At 52.2% G+C, this 19,130-nt stretch overlaps 3 protein-coding genes across 5 annotated transcripts; 2 read left to right on the forward strand and 1 right to left on the reverse strand.

The window, feature by feature from the left end:
* The first annotated feature begins 3,203 nt into the window (after positions 1-3,203).
* TMUB2 (transmembrane and ubiquitin-like domain containing 2) lies at positions 3,204-6,329 on the forward strand. 2 transcript variants are annotated; one of them, XM_006832727.1, is made up of 3 exons: positions 3,204-3,238; positions 4,827-5,390; positions 5,620-5,986. In XM_006832727.1, exons 1-3 carry the CDS (start codon positions 3,204-3,206, stop codon positions 5,984-5,986), a joined length of 966 nt encoding a protein of 321 aa, XP_006832790.1. The 2 variants fall into 2 exon arrangements, with proteins under 2 accessions (XP_006832790.1, XP_006832791.1); XM_006832728.1 differs by lacking the exon at positions 3,204-3,238 and having other exon boundaries at positions 4,737-5,104; positions 5,213-5,390; positions 5,620-6,329.
* A 629-nt stretch (positions 6,330-6,958) lies between these two features.
* Positions 6,959-12,825, reverse strand: ATXN7L3 (ataxin 7-like 3). 2 transcript variants are annotated; one of them, XM_006832730.1, is made up of 12 exons: positions 12,690-12,825; positions 12,264-12,396; positions 11,908-12,079; positions 11,677-11,774; positions 11,479-11,501; positions 11,108-11,153; positions 10,872-10,900; positions 10,472-10,540; positions 10,166-10,209; positions 9,843-9,914; positions 9,601-9,758; positions 6,959-9,512 (listed from the first exon to the last, which is right to left on the reverse strand). In XM_006832730.1, exons 1-12 carry the CDS (start codon positions 12,738-12,740, stop codon positions 9,364-9,366), a joined length of 1,044 nt encoding a protein of 347 aa, XP_006832794.1. In that variant the 5' UTR covers positions 12,741-12,825; the 3' UTR covers positions 6,959-9,363. The 2 variants fall into 2 exon arrangements, with proteins under 2 accessions (XP_006832794.1, XP_006832792.1); XM_006832729.1 differs by having other exon boundaries at positions 11,108-11,174.
* Positions 12,826-13,241: 416 nt separating this feature from the next.
* LOC102820558 (collagen alpha-1(I) chain-like) lies at positions 13,242-15,536 on the forward strand. Its single transcript, XM_006833710.1, has 5 exons — positions 13,242-13,272; positions 13,741-14,013; positions 14,096-14,570; positions 14,672-14,809; positions 14,891-15,536. Exons 1-5 carry the CDS (start codon positions 13,242-13,244, stop codon positions 15,534-15,536), a joined length of 1,563 nt encoding a protein of 520 aa, XP_006833773.1.
* The last annotated feature ends 3,594 nt before the right edge of the window (positions 15,537-19,130 follow it).

Raw genomic sequence — 19,130 nt, forward strand, 5'->3', positions numbered from 1 at the left:
TGGGGTCGCTATGAGTCGGTTCCGACTCGATGGCACCTGACAACAACAACAACAACAACAACAGATGGGTCTGGTGAAAAGAGACTGGGATAAGATTCGTATGATTCAATAGTGAATAATTGTTATGACTAATTGCGACTGTCACAACTGTAAAGGTAGAAGTTTTGTAACTAAAACAGGGGAGTGGTTAATCTTACAGTCCAGAAACAGAGGACCCTAGGACCATCAAGGGAGAAGCACACAGTGAAATGCAGAGAAGTAGCGATACCAGAGAAGGAGGCAGAGATGGGGTCATGGAGAGGGGGAGCAGCTGAGGACTCTAGATTTATGGGAAGAGAGGGACTAAAAGCTGGTGGCCAAGAGGCAAATTTGTAGAATGGGCCCTTTGGAGATGTAAATTATTATATATGACTGAATGTTGTTTGTTTTTTTTAAAAAAAAGCTAAAATGAATAGAGAGAAATACTGTTAACTGATGGTACATGGAGGGGGTTATAATCCTTATAACGAAACAGGGTGCATGTTGAATGTAAAACTGATGATCTGCCCTGTAAACTTTCACTCAATCCACAATAAAAATGTTAAAAAAAAAAAAGATTATAACGAAACAAGGTGTATGTTGAATGTAAAACTGATGATCTGCCCTGTAAACTTTCAATTAATCCACAATAAAAACCTTAAAAAAAAAAAAAGATTGTTGTTGTTAGGTGCCATCCAGTCCGTTCCAAATTATAGCAACCCTACATAGGGCTTCCAAGGCTGTAATCCACACAGGCTCAAACTTCTCCCACGGAGCAGCTGGTGGGCTTGAACCATCGACCTTGTGATTAGCAATCCAATGTTTATCCTACAGCGCCCCCAGCATTCCCTCATAAGGATTGTTTGTTGTCCTCTGGTGAGCTTGAACCGCCGACCTTGTGGTTCAAGCAACCTTGAAGTCCAGCTCATTAACCCACAGTGCCATACCAGGACTCCATGAAGATTATGGCCTACTACATCCTATTAGGGCATTCTATTCTTCCCTAAAGGGTCCCTATGAGCCAGAATCAACTCAGGGGCATGTGACAACAATAATCTTTCTATTAAATTATTACCATAGAGATACTAGTTATTGGACCACCACACACATATATATACATAATGCATGAAAGACAGATCTGGGTGACTTTAGCGGTATCACTAACTATATAATTTAGAGTTTCCATACCTGGAAAATGGGTGTAATAATAGTTACTTCACTGGCACCATGAGATAGTAATAGCAAGCTCTTAGTACACCTGGTTGCTACTATTACATGAAAGTACAAACGATGGTTCAACTTGGTGGTTAATTTATTCACTCAACAAATACTGAGATCAGTCCATGTACCTGTTTTCTGTTTGGAATTCTGCTTCATAAACCTCTACTCATTCTTCAGAATTCTGTTAAAATGTACTATGATGTCTTGCCCCCTCTCAAGTTAATTCAAAATAAAAACACTAAACCTTAAAACTCAAAAGGTATGTAGGAATAAAAACATAGCTGTTGATCAAAAGAAGCCAGACACCAAAGAGTATACGTCGCATGTTTCCATTAACACAAAGTACAAAAACAAGGAAAATTCTTATGACAGAAATCAGAACAGTGGTTCCTCAGTGGAAGTTAATGGCTGGAAGAGGACAGGAATGGAGATTCTGAAGTTAATTTTTCATTTCTTGACCTGGGTGCTAGTTCCATCGGTATGTCAATGGTGAAAACTACCAAGCTCTTCACTGGTGTTTGCCCATCTGTATTTATCCTCAAATTAAAAATTCACCAAAAAAGAAAAAGAAACCCCAGTACGTTTTCAGAAATTTTCAACTACAAAACTCTGAATGAAGTTTTTGGACTCTACACTTTTTTCCCTGTAGCTTTTGAGGTCCTGTTTTTATTCTGCCCTAAGCCTGTGCTGAAATCTGTGCCTAGAAATGCTTTCCCGACTAATTCATGGTCCCACAATATCCGGGGCTATACTCTTCGAACACTGAATTTTGGGTAAATTGTCTTCTTGTTCTGTTGTAACCCTGCAAACAGTACTGGGAAGTTACAGAGAAATCAGTCCTTACAGATCCCGCTAACCCATAGCTCAATACTCGTAGCAGAGCAGTTATGGACACATAACTGAGACTAGTAGCAAGGCCGGAAGAACAAGTCCGGGAAGAAGGAAGTCTCCCTAGGAATCCGTCCGGCAGCGCCAGCCCGCGCAGCCTTCCAAGCGCGCAACCTTGCCCCTTTCCCAAGCACTTTCCCAACTCCCTCCTCGCTTGGCCACGCCTCTCACCACTGGGCCGTCAAAGGTCCCACCCACTAGGCGTGGCCCTGCCCGGGGAGGATCCTGATCCCGCCAACAGTGACTCCGCCCTCTCCTTCCGCTGAGAAACCTGTCCCTTTTATTTAAAGATTGTTTACGTCACTCCGCCTTACGTAGCTCTGCGTCATCAGTGCAAGGCGCGGAGGCGGGACTTCCGGTCTGTGGTTCTAACAGCTTCCGGGATAAGCCGGAAGACCGGACCCTGGATCAGAATCGGTGATTGTCAGCCCCTCCCCCGACCCCTGCCCGGCCCCTACGGATAGACGAATCCAAGGGCCGTCCCAGCGAAGTCAAAACACTTAATCTGGCCACTTCAGGTGAGGACCTCCTTCCCCACCCGGGCCGAGTACCGATTCAAGCCCCCTTTAATTTCCCATGACATCCCGCGTCGTTAAGCCCCGCCCACAGTCCACAGCCCCGCCCCGAAGCTTGAGGGGTGTGGATGGTTTGTGACCCCCCACCTGACCCTACTACCCCTCTCGGGCTGGGAGAGCTGGGCTTGAGCTCAGTGGTTGGGATCGGACAGTCGTTCGGCTTGGGTGGACCCTCAGACCCTTGCTATTCAGCGCCTCAGAAATAGAGCCACCCAAACGCCGAGCCTTCGCCTCAGAAAAGGAAGGGCCGGGGCATCTCTCTCAGGCTGCGGAGAGAGAAGGCCTCTGAGACGGGAGACCTGGGGTCCTGCCCTGCTCCTCTGCACCGTCTGTGCCTCTCTTCGCCGCAAGTTTCGTTTTTTCAGTAAATCGGGGTTAATGACAAGCCTGCTTATCATCAGGGTTTATTTGGGGGAGTGAGTGATAAACAACGGCTACCATTTATTAATTGAACAATAGCAATGTGCCAAGTACATTGCACAGGCTAAGCATTTTGCTTCCATGATTTCACGTCATCTTCAAAACAACCTTATAAGGTAGGTACCTATTTTTTAACCCCGTTTTACTGATGAGGAGGCAGAGGCTCTTAAAGTTGTTCAAGGTTACATAGCTAATAAGAGAAAAGACCAGGATTATGATTAGTTTTTTTCTGACTCCCTGGCTGGTGTGCTAAATAAGGATTTGGAAACTCTTCAGATGTTAATTTGTCCCACAAATATAATTTAACGCTTTTGCTATTATGCTGGACACTATGGTGCAAACAGGAAATACATGTATGTGATCCTTGTCTTCCAGGAACCTAGTGGAGAGAGGTGGACAGGTTACTGAAGTTATTGGTGCTTTGAGAATGGTCTGATTTTGATAAGGACCAGGCTGGATTTGCTCAGGGACTGCTGGGAAAGCAGCAGATTCACCAAGGGAAAGAGTAGGTACTTCATGGAGCAAGCTAAGATCTTCCAGCCTTTCAGAGAACCTGGCCAAGGGAGAACCCTCACAGTACAAGAAGAGAAAGCGGGATGTGGATTGTGAGAACTTGGGTAGTTCTGCTTGGGGAGTGGTTTTGGCACTTGTGAGCCCATTTCTGGGGTCCAACCTATTTGGCTTCTCCAGGGCTTACCAGAGGATTTCGAAGGAGGCCAACACAATGTCTGCTGATGGCCCCTTGTTGTTAAGTGCCATTGTCAAATCCATTCAGACCCATAGTGAGCCTGATTAGGGTTTCCAAGGAGCTACTGGTGAGCTTGAACCACCGACCTTGCAGTTCAAATGGATTTGCAGTCTGCTGCATTAACCCACAGCGCCACACCAGGACTCTTGATGCTCCCTACAGAGCTGTTTTATCCAGTGGTCTGACTCTGCTTTTGGTTCTGAGTTAACTCTCTTTGGCTCTCCACACCGGGAGCTAAGTCTGTGATCATGAATGAGATAGGATTCAAATCTTTCCAGCCCTCTGGTGGTGATGGTGTGGTGCCGTGGAGGAGTTGGTTCTGATCCTTAGTGATCCTACGCAGGATTTCTGAAGCTGTAAACCTTTACGGGAGCAGAAAGCCTCATCTTTCTGCCGTGGAGCGGCTGATAAGTTTCAAACTGCTTACCTTGCAGTTAGTAGATAGACTTGTAACCCTCTACACTGCTAGAGCTCCTTTGCAAGTCCTTTACAGGGGTACAAAATAAATGATTCCAGGCTTTTTGGTTTTTGTGAAACTTGTGGATGCTGCTCATGGATAGTATTTGCTTGAGCAAGTGATAGAAATCCTAGGGAAACACTGGGTTCAAAGAAGCAAATGGTTTTTCCCCACCCACCAAAAAAACTACCCCCAACAAACAGTAGCAGCAGCAACCAGAAGGCTTTGAGGTTTTCCTGACCATTCATGCATGTTGGGGGGGTTGGGACTAGGACGTGAGAGAGGAAGGGCGTGGAATCTGAAAGCTAGAGCTTCACAATAGAAGCAAAGCTTAGCTTTAGGTTGGGAATCCAGAGTTAGGAAGGTTTGTCTCCCTTCTATAAGACTCTGAGCTACCATTGTCTTTCAGGGTGGGTCAGTTAGAACCTAAGCAAACTGGAGGCCTGGTTGCAACCCTATAGGCCTGACTGATGCTGTCCCTCCCCCTTTATTCCTGCAGTGTGGACCCAGTCAGCAGCCAGACCATGGAGCTCTCGGACATCACTCTCATTGAGGGTGTGGGTAATGAGGTGACGGTGGTGGCAGGTGTGGTGGTACTGATTCTAGCCTTGGTCCTAGCATGGCTCTCTACCTATGTAGCAGACAGCAGTAGCAACCAGCTCCTGGGCACTATTGTGTCAGCAGGAGACACATCTGTCCTCCACCTGAGTCATGTGGACCACCTGATTGCGGGCCAAGGCACTCCAGAGCCAACCGAACTCCCTCATCCATCAGAGGGTAATGATGAGAAGGCTGAAGAGGCTGGCGATGGTGGAGACTCTGTAGGGGAGCCTGGAGCTGGGGGTGGTGTTGAGCCTAGCTTGGAGCATCTGCTGGACATACAAGGCCTTCCCAAAAGACAAGTGGGCCCAGAGAGCAGCAGCCCAGAGGGCTCCCTGAGATCTGAGGAGAACACCTGCATTCCTCACAGCTCAGGCCTCATCAATGTGCGGCTCAAATTCCTCAATGACACTGAGGAGCTGGCTGTGGCCAGGCCAGAGGATACTGTGGGTTCCCTGAAGAGGTGAGTAGACTGGAAAGTGGGAGGCTGTTGTGCCACGTATCCCCCAGCCCTGGGCCACCTCTGATGAAGCTGGAGCAGCAGGGAAGTATCAGGTCCAGCCTCTACCAAGGACGAGTGAATTACTGCCTTAGCCACTCTTCAGTTTTCCCTCACTTCCCTGCTCTGTTGGTCCAGGTTAGTTGGCCTTCTGATTCCTTGCCCTGTCTCCTCTTCTCTTTCATCTCTGTAGTAAATACTTCCCTGGACAAGAAAGCCAGATGAAACTGATCTACCAGGGCCACTTGCTGCAGGACCCAGCCCGCACACTGCGTTCTCTGAACATTACTGACAACTGTGTGATTCACTGCCACCGTTCACCCCCTGGGCCAGCTGTTCCAGGCCCCTCAGCTTCCCTGGCTCCCTCCTCTACCAGTGAGCCACCCAGTCTTGGTGTAAACGTGGGCAGCCTCATGGTGCCTGTGTTTGTGGTGCTGTTGGGGGTCGTCTGGTACTTCCGTATCAATTATCGCCAGTTCTTCACAGCGCCTGCCACTGTCTCCCTGGTGGGAGTCACTGTGTTCTTCAGCTTCCTAGTATTTGGGATGTATGGACGATAAGGACACAAGGAGAAAATGAAAGGCATGGTCTTCCTCTTCCATGGCCTACCCCCTTTCCTGGCCAGAGCTGGGCCCAAGGGTCTGGGGGCGGGGGTTGGAAAGGATAGGGGTGCCCCTCCAGAGGACACAGGAGGCAGGTACGGTGCCTCCTCTTTAGGTCTGCAAGGGTACAGACGTCCCCTCTGTGCAAGCACGTCTCAGGTAGAAATGAGGGTGTTGTCTTCCGTCACTTCTTAGGGTCTTAAAGCAGTTCAGAGCCTGAGGCCCAGCTCAGCAGGGGATTCCTGCCCAGCTGCAGCCCTGGCTCTCCCCAGTGTCCTGCATGTCTGTTCCCCAGCCCCCAGGGCTGCCTGCCAGTGCAGCTCAGCATGGCCCCAGCTCACTTCTCTAGGGGAGTCTGGAGTAAGCTGAAATTCTTTAGTCAAGTATGGATCTTTTGAGACCATGAGGCAGGCCAGAACTAAGTTTGTGCCCTTTGTGCCCGCTTTCCCTAGCTAGAGGCACCTAGCCGCCCCCACCTTTTCCCTCCACCCCTGTAGCAGGCATAGGGTGCCTCCATGTTCTGGACAGTTTCCAGTCGTTCTCCCTCAATTTTTTTTTAAAGCACTTTGCTTGCATTCTTTTTTTTTTAAAATGGTCTTTTATAGAGCCCAGTCAGGAAGGGGATTGAGGCACAAAGCCAAGCCCCCAGCATTGGGAGGCCAGGCCACAGCTGCTGCTACCCTAGGCCTAAGGCTGTAAGCAAGACCGCACTGGCCTGTGGCCAGTGTCCTACCCTGCCCAGCTCCAAGGACGAGCTCTGTTTGGAGCGCTGGGCCCCAGGACCTGGCCTCTGGGGCTCTTGGATTGAGGGTCAGTATCTGTGATTGAATAAAGTTCCATTTTGTGGCTCTGGAGCCTCCTCCTTTGACAGTAAGAAAATGGCTTTACTCTCCCCTCAACAACATGGTAATGAGGGTGGGTAGGCCAGTCTACCAACGGGAGATGCAGTTTATTTACACCAGCAGCCATGGGGGCAGGGGAAATACACAGCGTTTACAAAGTTAGCTACCTGTACAGGATGGATTACATATGCAAAAATAAAAATCTCAAGACCACAGGACAGCGTGAGCCCCACCCCCCTCCCCCAATGACCCCAGCATGCGGTAATGCCAGGCGGGTGGCCCCTGGGCATGCGGGGGGGAGTGATGCATGGAAGGAAAAGCCACCGGCCATGGAAATTAGTACAGAACCCCCCCCACGCACACTCAGACACATGATAGGATACAGGGTGGACGACACCTAGCTGGGGGGTAGGAAGGATGGGAATTGAAACCCACACAGCCTGCTGTTAAGAGGGAGGGGAGTGGGGAGCTCCTAGCCCCTGTTCAACTACATGGTAGGGGGGGGGCACTCTCCCCAAAAGGAAAGGGGGGTTTGTTCCCTCAGGGTCCCTGCTGGACCAAGCCCATCTCTTACCCAGCCTGGGCAGGGGGCTCTGCCCTGAGGGCGGGCCAAGGAACAATGGGGAAGCGGATGTGGACAAACCAGTTCCCAAACTACTTCCCACTTCTCCCTCCTCCAACCAGAAGGGGGAAAGGGAGCAGCCAGAGGGGAAAGGGTACATTAGGGCCTGAGCTGCAGCTGCTTCTTACAAGGAAGATTGGCCCCTTGGCCTTCCTCCCTTCACCTTCAACCCACTCCCAAGACTTTCTTCGGAAGCAGGCTGGAGGCTGGCTGAGATCCTCCTTTCCCTCTGGCTTCCCCTTCGAGAAGACTATCAGAGGGTCAAGAGCAGCGGAGCCCAAGCCCCAGGATTTATCCTAACTCCTGCCAAAATGTGTTTGGCTTTCTAAAAAATAATCACAATTCTTGGGTTAAAAACCCAATTGTAACCAGTTTGTCAGCCACAATCAGAACCACCCCAGTGGGTAGCTGGGGTTCTGGACAGGCCCTTGCAGCTCTCCGTTGTTCCCTTAACTCTCTAGGGTCCCTAACCCGAATCAGTCCAACCAGTCCTGGGTACAAGCTACCCAAATGTGGGATGGCTCCTCCTGGGAGGCGGGCGGGGGACATGTCCAGCAAACATGGCTCCAGGTCAACTCTACCCTGTCAGTCAGCTCGGCTCCAGCCTAGACGTCTGTCCTGACTCCACTCCTAGAATGGTGATGCCCGCTGGAGGTGGGGACTAGGCAGGTGGGTGCACTGGCATGACACCCCTTCCCTTCCACTAACAAGCCAGACACAGAGAATACCCTCTCTTCCCACCTAAGCAAAGGGGTGGGGGGGTGGGGGTGGGGAACAAGGTCAGGATTTCCTCAGAGCCCCAAACCACAAGTACAGAATAAATAACTTAAAAGCGGCTGAGGAAGGGGAAAGAGGGCAGGCTTTGGAGGCAGGAGCATGGAGAGGAACTGAAGCTGATCATGGTAGAAGAAGGGGTGGCAAGCAGCAGCTGGAAACTTGGGCTGCCCAGTAGGGCAGTAGGGCAGGGTGGGCAGGAGGAACATTGGGGCCACCCCAGGAGGGTGAGGCTGGGCCCCTTCCTGGGGCAGGGAATGAGGTAAGAAAACATTTCAAATAAAGCAGCACCGTTCCCTCTCATCATGGGGCCCCACTCCTCACCAGCCCTGGGGCAGGGAAGAAAGGTAGCTGGGAGTAATTTTGATACACAGCTCCCTCTTCCTACCCTCCCCCTTCCCATTCCTTGAAGCTGCGGAGGGCTGGAGGCCCTTTTCCTGGCACCCAACAACACAAGGACAGCTCCTGCTGCCAAGGAGGCCCATGGGGACTGAGGGGAAAGGGCTACCCCTTTAAGGGGCAGGGCAGGTGGCGGCAGTATGCCAACCTCAGCAGACAGCACACTGTGCCTGCTTACCCCTAGGAATGGGGGCATCTGATAGGGTTCTGCACAGACAGGACACGGCCCAACCCTGCCCCTCAGCTCCAAGCACCGGACCCATTCACATTGCTGAGGGCAGCTGGGGGAGCTCCCTCCAGACTCAGCCTCCCGGATAGCCACAATGCCCCTCGGCAGGGCGTAGTCCAGTTCCTGGGGTGGGGGGCAGGCAGTGCCCTGGCACAGTGCCCGAGCCAGGCCCCTGGCCTGGCTGGACATCCAGTAACTCACAGAATAAATAGGAAAACTGCCTCTCCACCAAACTTATGTCCAAGGCATAATAGGTCCAGGTCTGAGTCCTGCACGCCGAGGGTCCGTACTCCATTGCAGAGGACCCTGCCACCCCCCAGGGGTGCATAATTGGATCCTCTGCCCGCCTGGCCCACCAAGCTTCCCAAGCCCAAACCCCCAGCAGCTGTCCATTTGCCAGGTTCTGCCACCTGAGTGGGGGTCGGGAGAGAGGGCTCTGCTCAGCCAAAGGCTATTCCTTGCACCCAAGTCAGTTGATGTCATCATAAATGCTGGGCGTTGGGGGTGCCGGTGGCTTTGGCTTCTTTTTCTTGTTGGAGCCCAGGCTGGAGGCAGTCCCTACCAGGCTCAGATGGGATTTCTTTTTCTTGGTTTTCCGTGATTCGGAACTGTTGGTACCTGAAAAGGAAGGCACAAGGGATGACTCTCAAAGGGTAAAGGAGAGGGGGCCCACAGCTCTGGTCAGAGGCTCAGCTGGCTCACATACCAAGACCCCATCCCTGATTCTCGCTCGTCTTGGAGGAGCCTGAATCGGAGGGTGAGAGGTCAGAAGAGCCGTCCCACTGAAGCCGGCTGATCAGGGCCTGGCTGTCAGTCATGTCAAAGCTGTCAGTATCCAGTGAGCTCTCCACCTCTGGAAGGACGCTGAAAAGGGGCAAAGAATGGCTTCAGGGATCCTAGTCAGCAAGCCCATCCACCACCTCCAGCCCTTCCTGGAGGCTCACTTACGCTGAGGGCCCAAGGAAATAAATCCGCACAGCTCGCCGCTGTTCATCTGTGTGCTGGGGGCAGCGCAGGGACCTGATGGGGAGAGAATGGTCAGACCATAGCAAGCAGGGGAGCATCTGAGGAGCTCAGGTGCAGCCTTTCTGCTGGGCAGAAGCAGGAGGGACAATCACAACCACAGAAAGGGATAAAGGAAGAGTTCTAGGTCAGGTTTTGGCCTAAGGCCTGTCAGTAAGAGGTAGGGGAGGGAGTCCTGATGCATGCATGCATGCCCAGAGTGAGTGTGCACAGGATCCCCCAGCCCCCTTTCTAGATTCTGTGCTCACCTTGTGCACATCTTCTTGGTGTGTTCAGAAATCACCCCACATTGCTGGAAGAGAAATATAAGCTGAGACGAGGAATAGCAGGGAAACTACTCTAGACAAAATATTCCATTCCCTTCTGCACAAATTCTGGATTGCACCAGCAGTGGTGGCCCTTAGGTGTCCAGAGCAGATGATCCCAGACTACTATTGGCCAGGGAACTACATTGTTCTGACTGCCATGTCACCAGCCTCCTTCAGCCTTGACCAGTGCCTTCGGCTCCAGCCCACTCCAGCTCAAGGGCCACCCTCCTTTCCTTGGTCCCTCACCGTGGTGAGCAGGCTACGCAGCTCCTCCGGCCCCAAGGTCTCATAGCTGATCCCAGTGGAATTGTTATACTGAGGGAGAACCAGAGAATAGCTTAGAGAAGGAACAAAGTGTGGGATGGGGTGAGGTGGGATTGGGTGGGGGAGAATCTGTCCTTCTTTCATCCCTTTCTAAGTGAGAAGGCTTCAGGACAGCCCAGCAATTTTCCAAGTGACTCCTACCATCCCCACCTGTGTAAGGGAGGGAGGTGGACCCAGGAAGACCACAAATACACAAGACCCAAAGGACCCATCTAATGCTTCTGGCTATCAGCAAAGAGTTCTCCTCCCCACTCATCTAAACCCCAGGCACTTCATAACAAGGAGAATGAGGGTGAACCTAAGAGGACCAGGCATTACTCACCTTAAAAGGATCCGAATTGCTAAGTTCCCCTGAAGAAGAAAAAAGAAGGGGAAGGGTGTTTGATGCAGTGGTACAGACAGAGAACCCTGAAAATAACCAGAGAGGAAGTGGGGGTGACAGAACAATCACAGGCCCTCCCTCAATACCCTTGTTCCCACAGGCCCTCAACTCCACCCTCCAACGAGTCCCAGAAGACACAGCATGAATGAAAAACTCTTTTTTCTAGCCCCACTTACCATTTTTGTGTTTTAAAGACTTGGATCTTCGAGGGGAATTGGGGTTCTGGAATGGGAGATACCATAGCTTTGGGGAAAGGGTAACGATAAGGGGGAGCCGAGAACCCAGGGAAGGAAAAAAGATTTGACAAAGAAACATCCTCAAACTCCTACTCTTCTTCCCCAGTAAGACCTGTCCTACTACCCATATTCCCACCCCCACCTCCAGGTCTCTGTTGCCCTCCTACCCACCAGACACCCTCCTCCCAAACCCAAAGAGGCCCCCAATGACCTCAGAAGTGAATCAAGACACCCTTGAGAGGACTTCCTGCCCAAAGGGGAGGGTATCTGTCCGTGGCCCAAATTTCCCTCATGCTTGCCCCGGCTCTCACCTTGTCTGATTTTCTCTTCTTGGCTAGGTGGAACAATAGGATAGAGAACAAGGTTACTTCAAGTTTCCAATCTCTGGCTTTATAAACAATAGTACAAACCTTACGGCCCCCCAACCCCAATATTCACAACTTATGCCCTATCTCAGCTTTCCCACCTCAGCCTCAAAGCCCACCACAATCTCCCAGGTCCCCAAACACCTTTCTTCTCCGAGCCATAGGACCAGTCATTGTCATTGATGTCATCATTATCCTCTTGGTCACTCTCAGACTTGTTCATATTGTTGCTATTGGCAATCCTGTCAAGGGTAGGGAAGGGAAAGGGGTCAAGGCCACTGCCCCTCTGCCCTCACTTTGCCCCTGGGGACCACATCATGGTGCAGGCCACGCAAGAGGAACAGCTCTGGTTCGAGGAAGGCAAGGGGCCCTCACCGGCGGTTGGCAATGCGGCTGCTGTTCCGACCCATTCCCAGGCACTTCTCCAGATGGGGGGCAAAGCGGGAGGCGGCAATGCTGCGGCTACAATTGGGGCAAACGCACTCCTTGCTTTTCCACTGGTTGAAAACCTGTCCAAAGATGTCCAACCCCGGCTGGTCCACGATCTCTGGGGACAGGAGAGGCGTGGCGATCAGGGCAGGCAGAGTACTCTCCCTTGTTGTCCCCACCCATGCCCCATGGCCTCTTCGAATGTCCTGCCTAAGCTCCAGGTTCTACATTGAGTGCAGTAAGCATCCAGAGAAGGATCCCAGGGCACGGCACGACTGCTCTCCTCAGACTCGGAAGCTCACCAAAATCCTTCATGCTCTCAGGGTCCGTGTCGTCCAGAAAGAAGTAGCCACACTTGACAGCCCGGTGTACCTCAAAGCAGAATCCCAAACAAGAATCCTCCACCAGGTCCGCGTATATCTCCTGAGCGATGGCCTGGGCCCAGGAGAGAATAGCCACGGTCATGAGAGGCACAGCCCCGTGGACTGACTGAGACTCTCACAAACTCCTGCCACCTCACCCAGGCCACAAATAATGCTTTCTTTGCCATTTTCCCCATCTTGACTTTGTGTTCTTTCTTCTTCCCGGATCCTTGGGCCTTTTCGGCTGGCTATTCCCTTTAAGAAACAAAGCTGACTACCCAAATTCCTCTTTGGTGTGGATGCCAGATACAGCGACGTAGTGACATCAAGATAAAGAACTAGAGGCACATGTGGGGGAGCCCTCACCTCTAGTTTGCTGTTATCCAGGCCAGACAAAGACATTTCCTCCATTTTCATTTGTAAACTCTTGTGGAGACGGCTCTCTGACTGCTCATAGCACAGCGGGCGGCAACACGGCTGTATACATGGGGGTGGGGGTGTTGGTATGAGTCCAAGGTACCTCTGAAGATTGCCACCTCCCCTCCCACCTCGATGCCCAGAGTTTAACCCTGGCACCAGGATTCCCCCTTCCCCAGGGCCTAGGTTCGCTCATTCTAAATGGTCCTCCAGGGCTTGGAAACCCAAAGCAGCCTTATCCTTCCCAGGCCTGAGCTCAGACTCTGGGCCTCTATCTCCTGCCAATCAGATCTGGCTCTATAGGAGGCAGCAGCTCACCCCAGGTCCCCCAAACTCAAACCCCTCTTTGATACCCATGGTGCAATGCAGCAGGGGGAGGAGAAGGAACTCTAAGGCCTTAAAGCAAACCCACAGGGTGTGGCAAAAAAACTGCACAGACTCCTAAATACACCCCCCCTTCCCTAAAGGCTCTCCTCAGAGTCACCTCTGCTTTCAGCCAGGATGTCCACTTGGGGGGGTACTGCTACCAGAAGTAGGCATGGCTCTAGGTCCCTACAACCTTCACCCCACTCTGCCTTCCCTTAAAATAAGCATGCTACTACAAGAAGGGCTCAGAGCCCACGGAGATCTTATGCTGCTAAGGGGTATTTCCAGTCACTGAGAGCAAGAGGAGGGTAGTCGCGTGGAATGGCATGCCAGGAGTGGGCCCTGCCCTTACCTGTGCTTCTTTTGGATAACCACCCTCCCTCCCTCAGGACCTGCCCGGAAGTCTCTCTAAGAGCCTCAAAGTCCAGGAACCCCCACCAAAGGATTCAGAAACAGCGCCCTGAGTCCGGGGGCCCCTCTCAGCATAGGGTATGAGTTTGAGAAGCTGCTGGCCTAGAGTGGGGTGGGGAGTGACAAACGAGCCAGGGGTACTGGGGAGGGTAAGAGGCCGGGCCTCGGCTCTTTCCCCGTCCCTGCGGCACTGCTGCTGCATCATACCGACTGGGGGGAGGAGAGCTGAGCCACCGGAGGCCAGCGCTGGTCCGGGACAGCCCGACCCCCAGAGAGTGGGACAAGTCCCGGCCCCTCTACCCGGGCGCCGACAGCCCGGGCCAGCCCAGGAGAGGAGTCCGGGAGGGTGTCTCTATTGTCCGGGGGGCTGGGGCCTGGCTCCCTAACAAAGGCCCCGCGCCCCCTCCCCGACCGGCCCTGCCCCGCCCAAGGGGGGACCTAGACGGGGAAAGCAGGGGGCCCCGGCCCGGCCGGGAAGCCGGGCGTTTCCGCGTCGGCCCTGGGGGAGGGGAAGGGGCGCTGACCCAGACCTGGGGGGGAGGGGGCCCAAGCCCCGCCTCGGGCCCCGCCCCCTGCAGGCCCCTCCCCCGTTCCCGTCCCGTACTCACCCCGCCCGGGGGGCCGCGCCGGGGCCCGGCGGCCTCTTAGGGCCGCGTCCTCCGGCGGCGGCGGCGGCGGCGGCTGCTCCGGAGCCCCATGTCCGTCGGTCCGTCCTCGCCACTCCCCGGGGCCCAGGGCCCGGGGCCGGGGGGTCGGGCCGCCCCCCCGCCTCGCCGCCTCACCGGGCGGCCATGGCCCCTTCCCCTCCCTTCTCGTCCCGTCGCCGCCTCCTCCTCCTCACCTCACCCCGCCCGCGCGCAGTCCGCGCGCCGTCCGCGCGCCCCTCCCCCCGCCCCCCACTCCAGACCGCCTCTCCCGGGCGGGGGGTGCGGCGCGAGCCCGTAGCGCGCGCGCGTGCGGCGACCGGAGGATGGATGGATGGAGCAAGCGAGAGCGCGAGCGTGCGCGCGCGCGCCCCTCTCCCCCTCCCTCCGCGCGGGCGCGAGGCCAAGCGCGAGCGCGCTCCAACCTCCTCCTCTTCCTCCTCCTGCCCCTCCTCAACACCCCGCCCCCGCCCTCCCTTCCTCTTCCTTCTTTCGCTTTCGCGCGCCCAGCGACTGCTCGCGCCTGCTAGAAGGGCCCGAGCGCGTGCATCTGCCCCGCGGCCGCAGCTCGGCAGCATTTGCTCCAGGGGGCGGGGGCCGGGCCGGGAGGAGGGGCGCCACGCCGCCGTCCAAAGTACCGGCGGACGGGTATGGGCGGGGAGAGAGGCGGGGCCTCCCCGGGGCACTCTGGCCAATCGCCGTTTCCCCTTGGCTTGGGTACCCCAATAGGATGGCGGTGGGTGGAGCGGCGTTCAAGGTGAGCTGCGCGGTGCGCTGGAGGCGGAGACGTTGTGCCGTCCCGGCCGGCTCGGGGGCGGGGGCAGCGGGTGGCGTCGAAAGAGAGCGCCGGCTCCCAGCCGAGCCTGGGACGCCTTCCGGCCCACGCTACCCCGCCTTTTACCTAGGGCTCCCGGTTCTTTTCCCTCACCCGGCTTTTACCCTGAGGCATGCAGCCAGTTCTGTAAACGTGCTGGAGTTAAAGTGGGGTGCAGTTAGGGCCTCAGAGCAGAAAATCCATGGGGCCGAAGGGGTTATTCGAGACTCCGCTCTCCCTGTTTCTGGGCGGGTCTCAGCCATCCCAGGCCTGAGAATTTACAAGCGCCGGAGATCGGGGTCCTTCGCGGTAGGCGAGGGCCAAACTCAGCCCTTCAGAGCGGAGCACCCTCCCCACCCTCATCCTAATTTAGATCCCACACCTGCTCGCTTTTGCTGCTTCCGGAACCCACGCTGCACCCCCACTTCTCAGCCTGCCTGGCATTGGCTAGACCCATCCTCCCACCCAGCGCTACGCCCCTGGGTGTGCCTGTGTCCTCTGCCTTCGCGCCTCGGTCCCCCTTTACCTCCTGGAGGAAAGGGTGCTTCCCAGCATTCATAAATATTCAAACTGATGCTTCCATCTTAATTACTCTGTGCCTGGAGCCAGGGTTTGCCTGTCCTCCAGTATAGAGAAAGATTAAGGGAAGAAAGTCTTAAATCACATAGTTTGGGCGCATCAGTGACTCTTTAGTTTGAAACAGACAGGTATTTTGAGACGAGGAATCTGATGTGAATTGAAATCTGCTTTTGTTAATGTAGACTTGAGCAATTTTCTGTGCCTCACTTTATAAATGAGTATGATAATAGTACCTCATTAGATAGTTGGAAGGATTAAAGTACATGTGAAACTCGTGGTTCAGTGTAAGTGTTCAGTAACTTTATTATACTTCGGTTACTGGGATACAAAGATGAAATGAGACAGTTGTATTTTCTCAAGAAGTTCAGTCATGTGAGGTAGAAAAACTGATAAAATTAATTGCATAACTGATTAAAAACAAAAGATCTGCATAGGGTACAGGAGTGGCCAGAGAGACGGCTAGATGATTGAGCTAGAACCAGGGTAAGGCAGGCCACAAAAGCTGTGTTGTCCATTTGATTCCAGCTCACTCTTTTAATGCTGTCCATCTGTAGAAGGTTTCTGAGGAGTGGCTGGTGGGTTTGAACTGCTGACCTTGCAGTTCAAACTCATCTTGTGCTTGTGGTCCAGTGCATGTCCTACAGTGCCACACTAGAACTCCAACTTGGCCAATTCGTACTTGGCCCTATATGACAGAATGGAACTCCCCCTAGGTTTTCTTGGCTGGCATTTTTACGGGAGAAAATTGTCAGGATTTTCCTTTGGAGCAGCTGGTGTGTTCAAACCACTGATCTTTCAGTTAGCAGCCTAATTTTTTCAGCATTGTGTCATGAATGATCCTTAAGAACATTCTGAAACTGAGCCAAACCGGTTGTATTCTAAACAATACCTTCTAATCTTAGTGATCCTATAGGATAGAGTAGAACTGCACCATAGGGCTTCCAAAGTTGCAGATCTTTAGAGAAGCAGAAAAAGCCACATCTTTTCCCTTTTGGAATGACTGTTTGAACTGCTGACCTTTTGGCTAGTAGCTGAGTGCTTAACCACTGTGCTACCAGGGTCCCTAAGAAGACACTAAAACAGAAAAACCCATGGTCATAGAGTTATTTTGACTTACAGTGACCCTATATTGGGTTTCTGAGGCTATACATATTTATAGAAGCAGACAACCTCATCTTTAAGCCTGGGAGCAACTGGTGGGTTCAAGCTGTGACCTTATGGTTAGCAGTCTAATGCTTCTGGTGTCAATAGGGCTTCTTAACAAGACACGTATGTTTTTATGTGCCATCGAGTCAGTTCCAATTCATAGCAACCCTGTATGTTTCCAAGGAGTGGTTGATGGGTTTGAACTGCCTACCTTGTGGTTAGCAGTCCACTGCTTATTCTACAGTGCCACACTAGGCCTTCTAAGAAGACACTTTGTTGTTGTTGTTAAGTGCTGTTGAGCTGATTCCAACTCAGCGACCCTGTGTAGGATATCTGAGGAGTGGCTGACGGGTTTGAACTGCCCATCCTATGGTTTCAGTCCAGTGCTTATCCTACAGTGCCACACCAGGAGTCCAAAGAAGATACTAAGCATCCTGAAGAGCAAGTTTCAAAAGTATGGCTCGGGCTAGGGACTGTTTGGAACATTGGATTGGGTGAGGGAGCAGTTGGAAGTGAGCAGACCAGATCACAGAAGACTTGGGATGTGCTGAGGAGTTTGTAGACTTTAGCCTCTTGGGCATTTGACCAGATTTGCGTTTTCGTTGATCACTCTGTGGTTATGCAAAGGCACCCTGGTGATGCAGTGGGCTAAGCTTTGGGGCCACTACCCAAAAGGTCAGCAGTTTGAACCTCACAGCCTCTCTGCAAAAGACTAGGCAGTCTGCTTCCATACAGAGTTACAGCCTTGAAAATGATGGTGTTCTACTCTGTCCTATAGGGTTGGAATTGATTCCATGATTATGGGTGGGTGGTTTTGAAAAATAGCTTAGAAGCAGTAGGTTTCTGTAACTGATTGTGGTGTGTAGGGTAAAGAACAAGGAGGCCCTAAAAATTCTTTTAACCAGGATAGGGCATTTCAAGGAGGATATACAAAGATACAAATTTGGAATATGTTGGGATTACTGTGGGACCAGCTAGTGGAATCTTCTCAGGAGGCCTGGAACCTCCACAGCATGATCTCAGCTTTCCTTTCTTTCTTAAAACTTCCTATTGTGAATCGAGTGAAGGTTTATAGAACAGATCATCAGCTTTACAGTCAATAAATCGTATACTTCACTTCATTGCAATGATTGCAGTGCCTTCTATGTACCATCAGTATTTACTTCTGTTCACTTTAATTCTTGCATTCTTTCCTGTTTTCCTCTTCAAAACTTCCTCTTGTATGTTGCCAGCTTTCCCTTTTATCTGTATCTCCCATCCTCCCTTTTAGGAATTTTCGACTCCAGTGATGTTACTCTGTTTTTCAATCCCTAAATATGCCCACTTATATGTGTGATATTAATAATAGTGCTCAGTAATTTCCACATTCTGTTGGGTCACCTTTCTTTGGAATTGACACAAACCTCATCTCTTCCAGTTGGTTGGCCAGGTATCTGTCTTCCACATTTCTTGCCATACATGAGTGAGCACATACTGTGCCTATGTATGTTTGTTGAAACGTCTCACATACTTTGGGCATGTTATCAGGAGGGACCAGGCTCTGGAGGATACATCATGCTCGGTAAAGTAGGGGGTCAGTGAAAAAAATGAAGACCCTCAAGTAGATGAATTCACCCAGTGGTTGCAACAATGGACTTAAACATGGAAAGGGTGGTGAGGAAGGATGGCACAGGACCAGACAGTGTTTTGTTCTGTTGTCCATAGGGTCGATATAAGTTGCAGCTGACTAGACAGAAATTAGCTCTGGTAGCACAGTGGTTATGAATCGGGCTGCAAACCACAAGGTCAGCAGTTTGAAACTACCAGCTGTTCTGTGGGAGAAAGATGAGGCTTTTTGCTCCCGTAAAGATTTACAGCCTCAGAAACCCCCTGTACAGGGTCTCTCTGAGTCGGAACCGACTCCACAGTACATAACTAACCAACCAGACAGCAATTAACAGCAACGAGGTATGACCATGTCCTGCCCTAAAGAATTTTACCTGCTCAGGAAACCTCCCTGGCTTTTCCCTGTTTACTTAAATCTTTCTCACATTTCTGCTTGTGGCCATCTTCACACCAAACTCCTCTCTAAGGACGTATTATTCATTCTGCTTTTGGCCTGGACAACTATGGTGGTGACCTTTGGGGATACACACTTCACCGTTAGCACTAGGAACTGAGTCGTGTTCCTAGCCGTGGGTGAGGCCTTGGGATTATAGCCAAGGGGAACACACAGACCTCATCCTAGTAGAGTTTACAGCTCAGCAAAGCCCGACATGGATCAAACAAGTCTGAGTGTGAAAGCATTTGGCTGCTAAGGAAACAAATGACACAGGAGAACTTTTTAGCCAGGAGTCAAGGACAGCTCCCCTGAAGAAGTGTAGCCCTGAATTAACTCAGCAGGGAGGTCATGATGAACATTCCAGGCAAAGGAAACAGCATGTATGCAGG

Source organism: Chrysochloris asiatica, unplaced genomic scaffold, assembly GCF_000296735.1.
Source record: "Chrysochloris asiatica unplaced genomic scaffold, ChrAsi1.0 scaffold00007, whole genome shotgun sequence".
Classification (NCBI taxonomy): Eukaryota; Metazoa; Chordata; class Mammalia; order Afrosoricida; family Chrysochloridae; genus Chrysochloris; species Chrysochloris asiatica.

Coding starts and splice junctions, on each gene's coding strand:
- ATXN7L3 (XM_006832729.1), bottom strand. CDS start 12,740: ATGAAAATGGAGGAAATGTCTTTGTCTGGCCTGGATAACAGCAAACTA. Junction 12,080..12,263: donor TGAGAGCATGAAGGATTTTG/GTGAGCTTCCGA, acceptor TCCTGTCCCCAG/AGATCGTGGACCAGCCGGGG. Junction 10,210..10,471: donor TGCGTAGCCTGCTCACCACG/GTGAGGGACCAA, acceptor TTTCTCTTCCAG/CAATGTGGGGTGATTTCTGA.
- TMUB2 (XM_006832727.1), top strand. CDS start 3,204: ATGATTTCACGTCATCTTCAAAACAACCTTATAAG. Junction 3,239..4,826: donor CTTCAAAACAACCTTATAAG/GTAGGTACCTAT, acceptor TTATTCCTGCAG/TGTGGACCCAGTCAGCAGCC. Junction 5,391..5,619: donor ACTGTGGGTTCCCTGAAGAG/GTGAGTAGACTG, acceptor TCATCTCTGTAG/TAAATACTTCCCTGGACAAG.
- LOC102820558 (XM_006833710.1), top strand. CDS start 13,242: ATGTCCACTTGGGGGGGTACTGCTACCAGAA. Junction 14,014..14,095: donor AGCCGGGCGTTTCCGCGTCG/GCCCTGGGGGAG, acceptor CGCCCCCTGCAG/GCCCCTCCCCCGTTCCCGTC. Junction 14,810..14,890: donor TCCAAAGTACCGGCGGACGG/GTATGGGCGGGG, acceptor GTACCCCAATAG/GATGGCGGTGGGTGGAGCGG.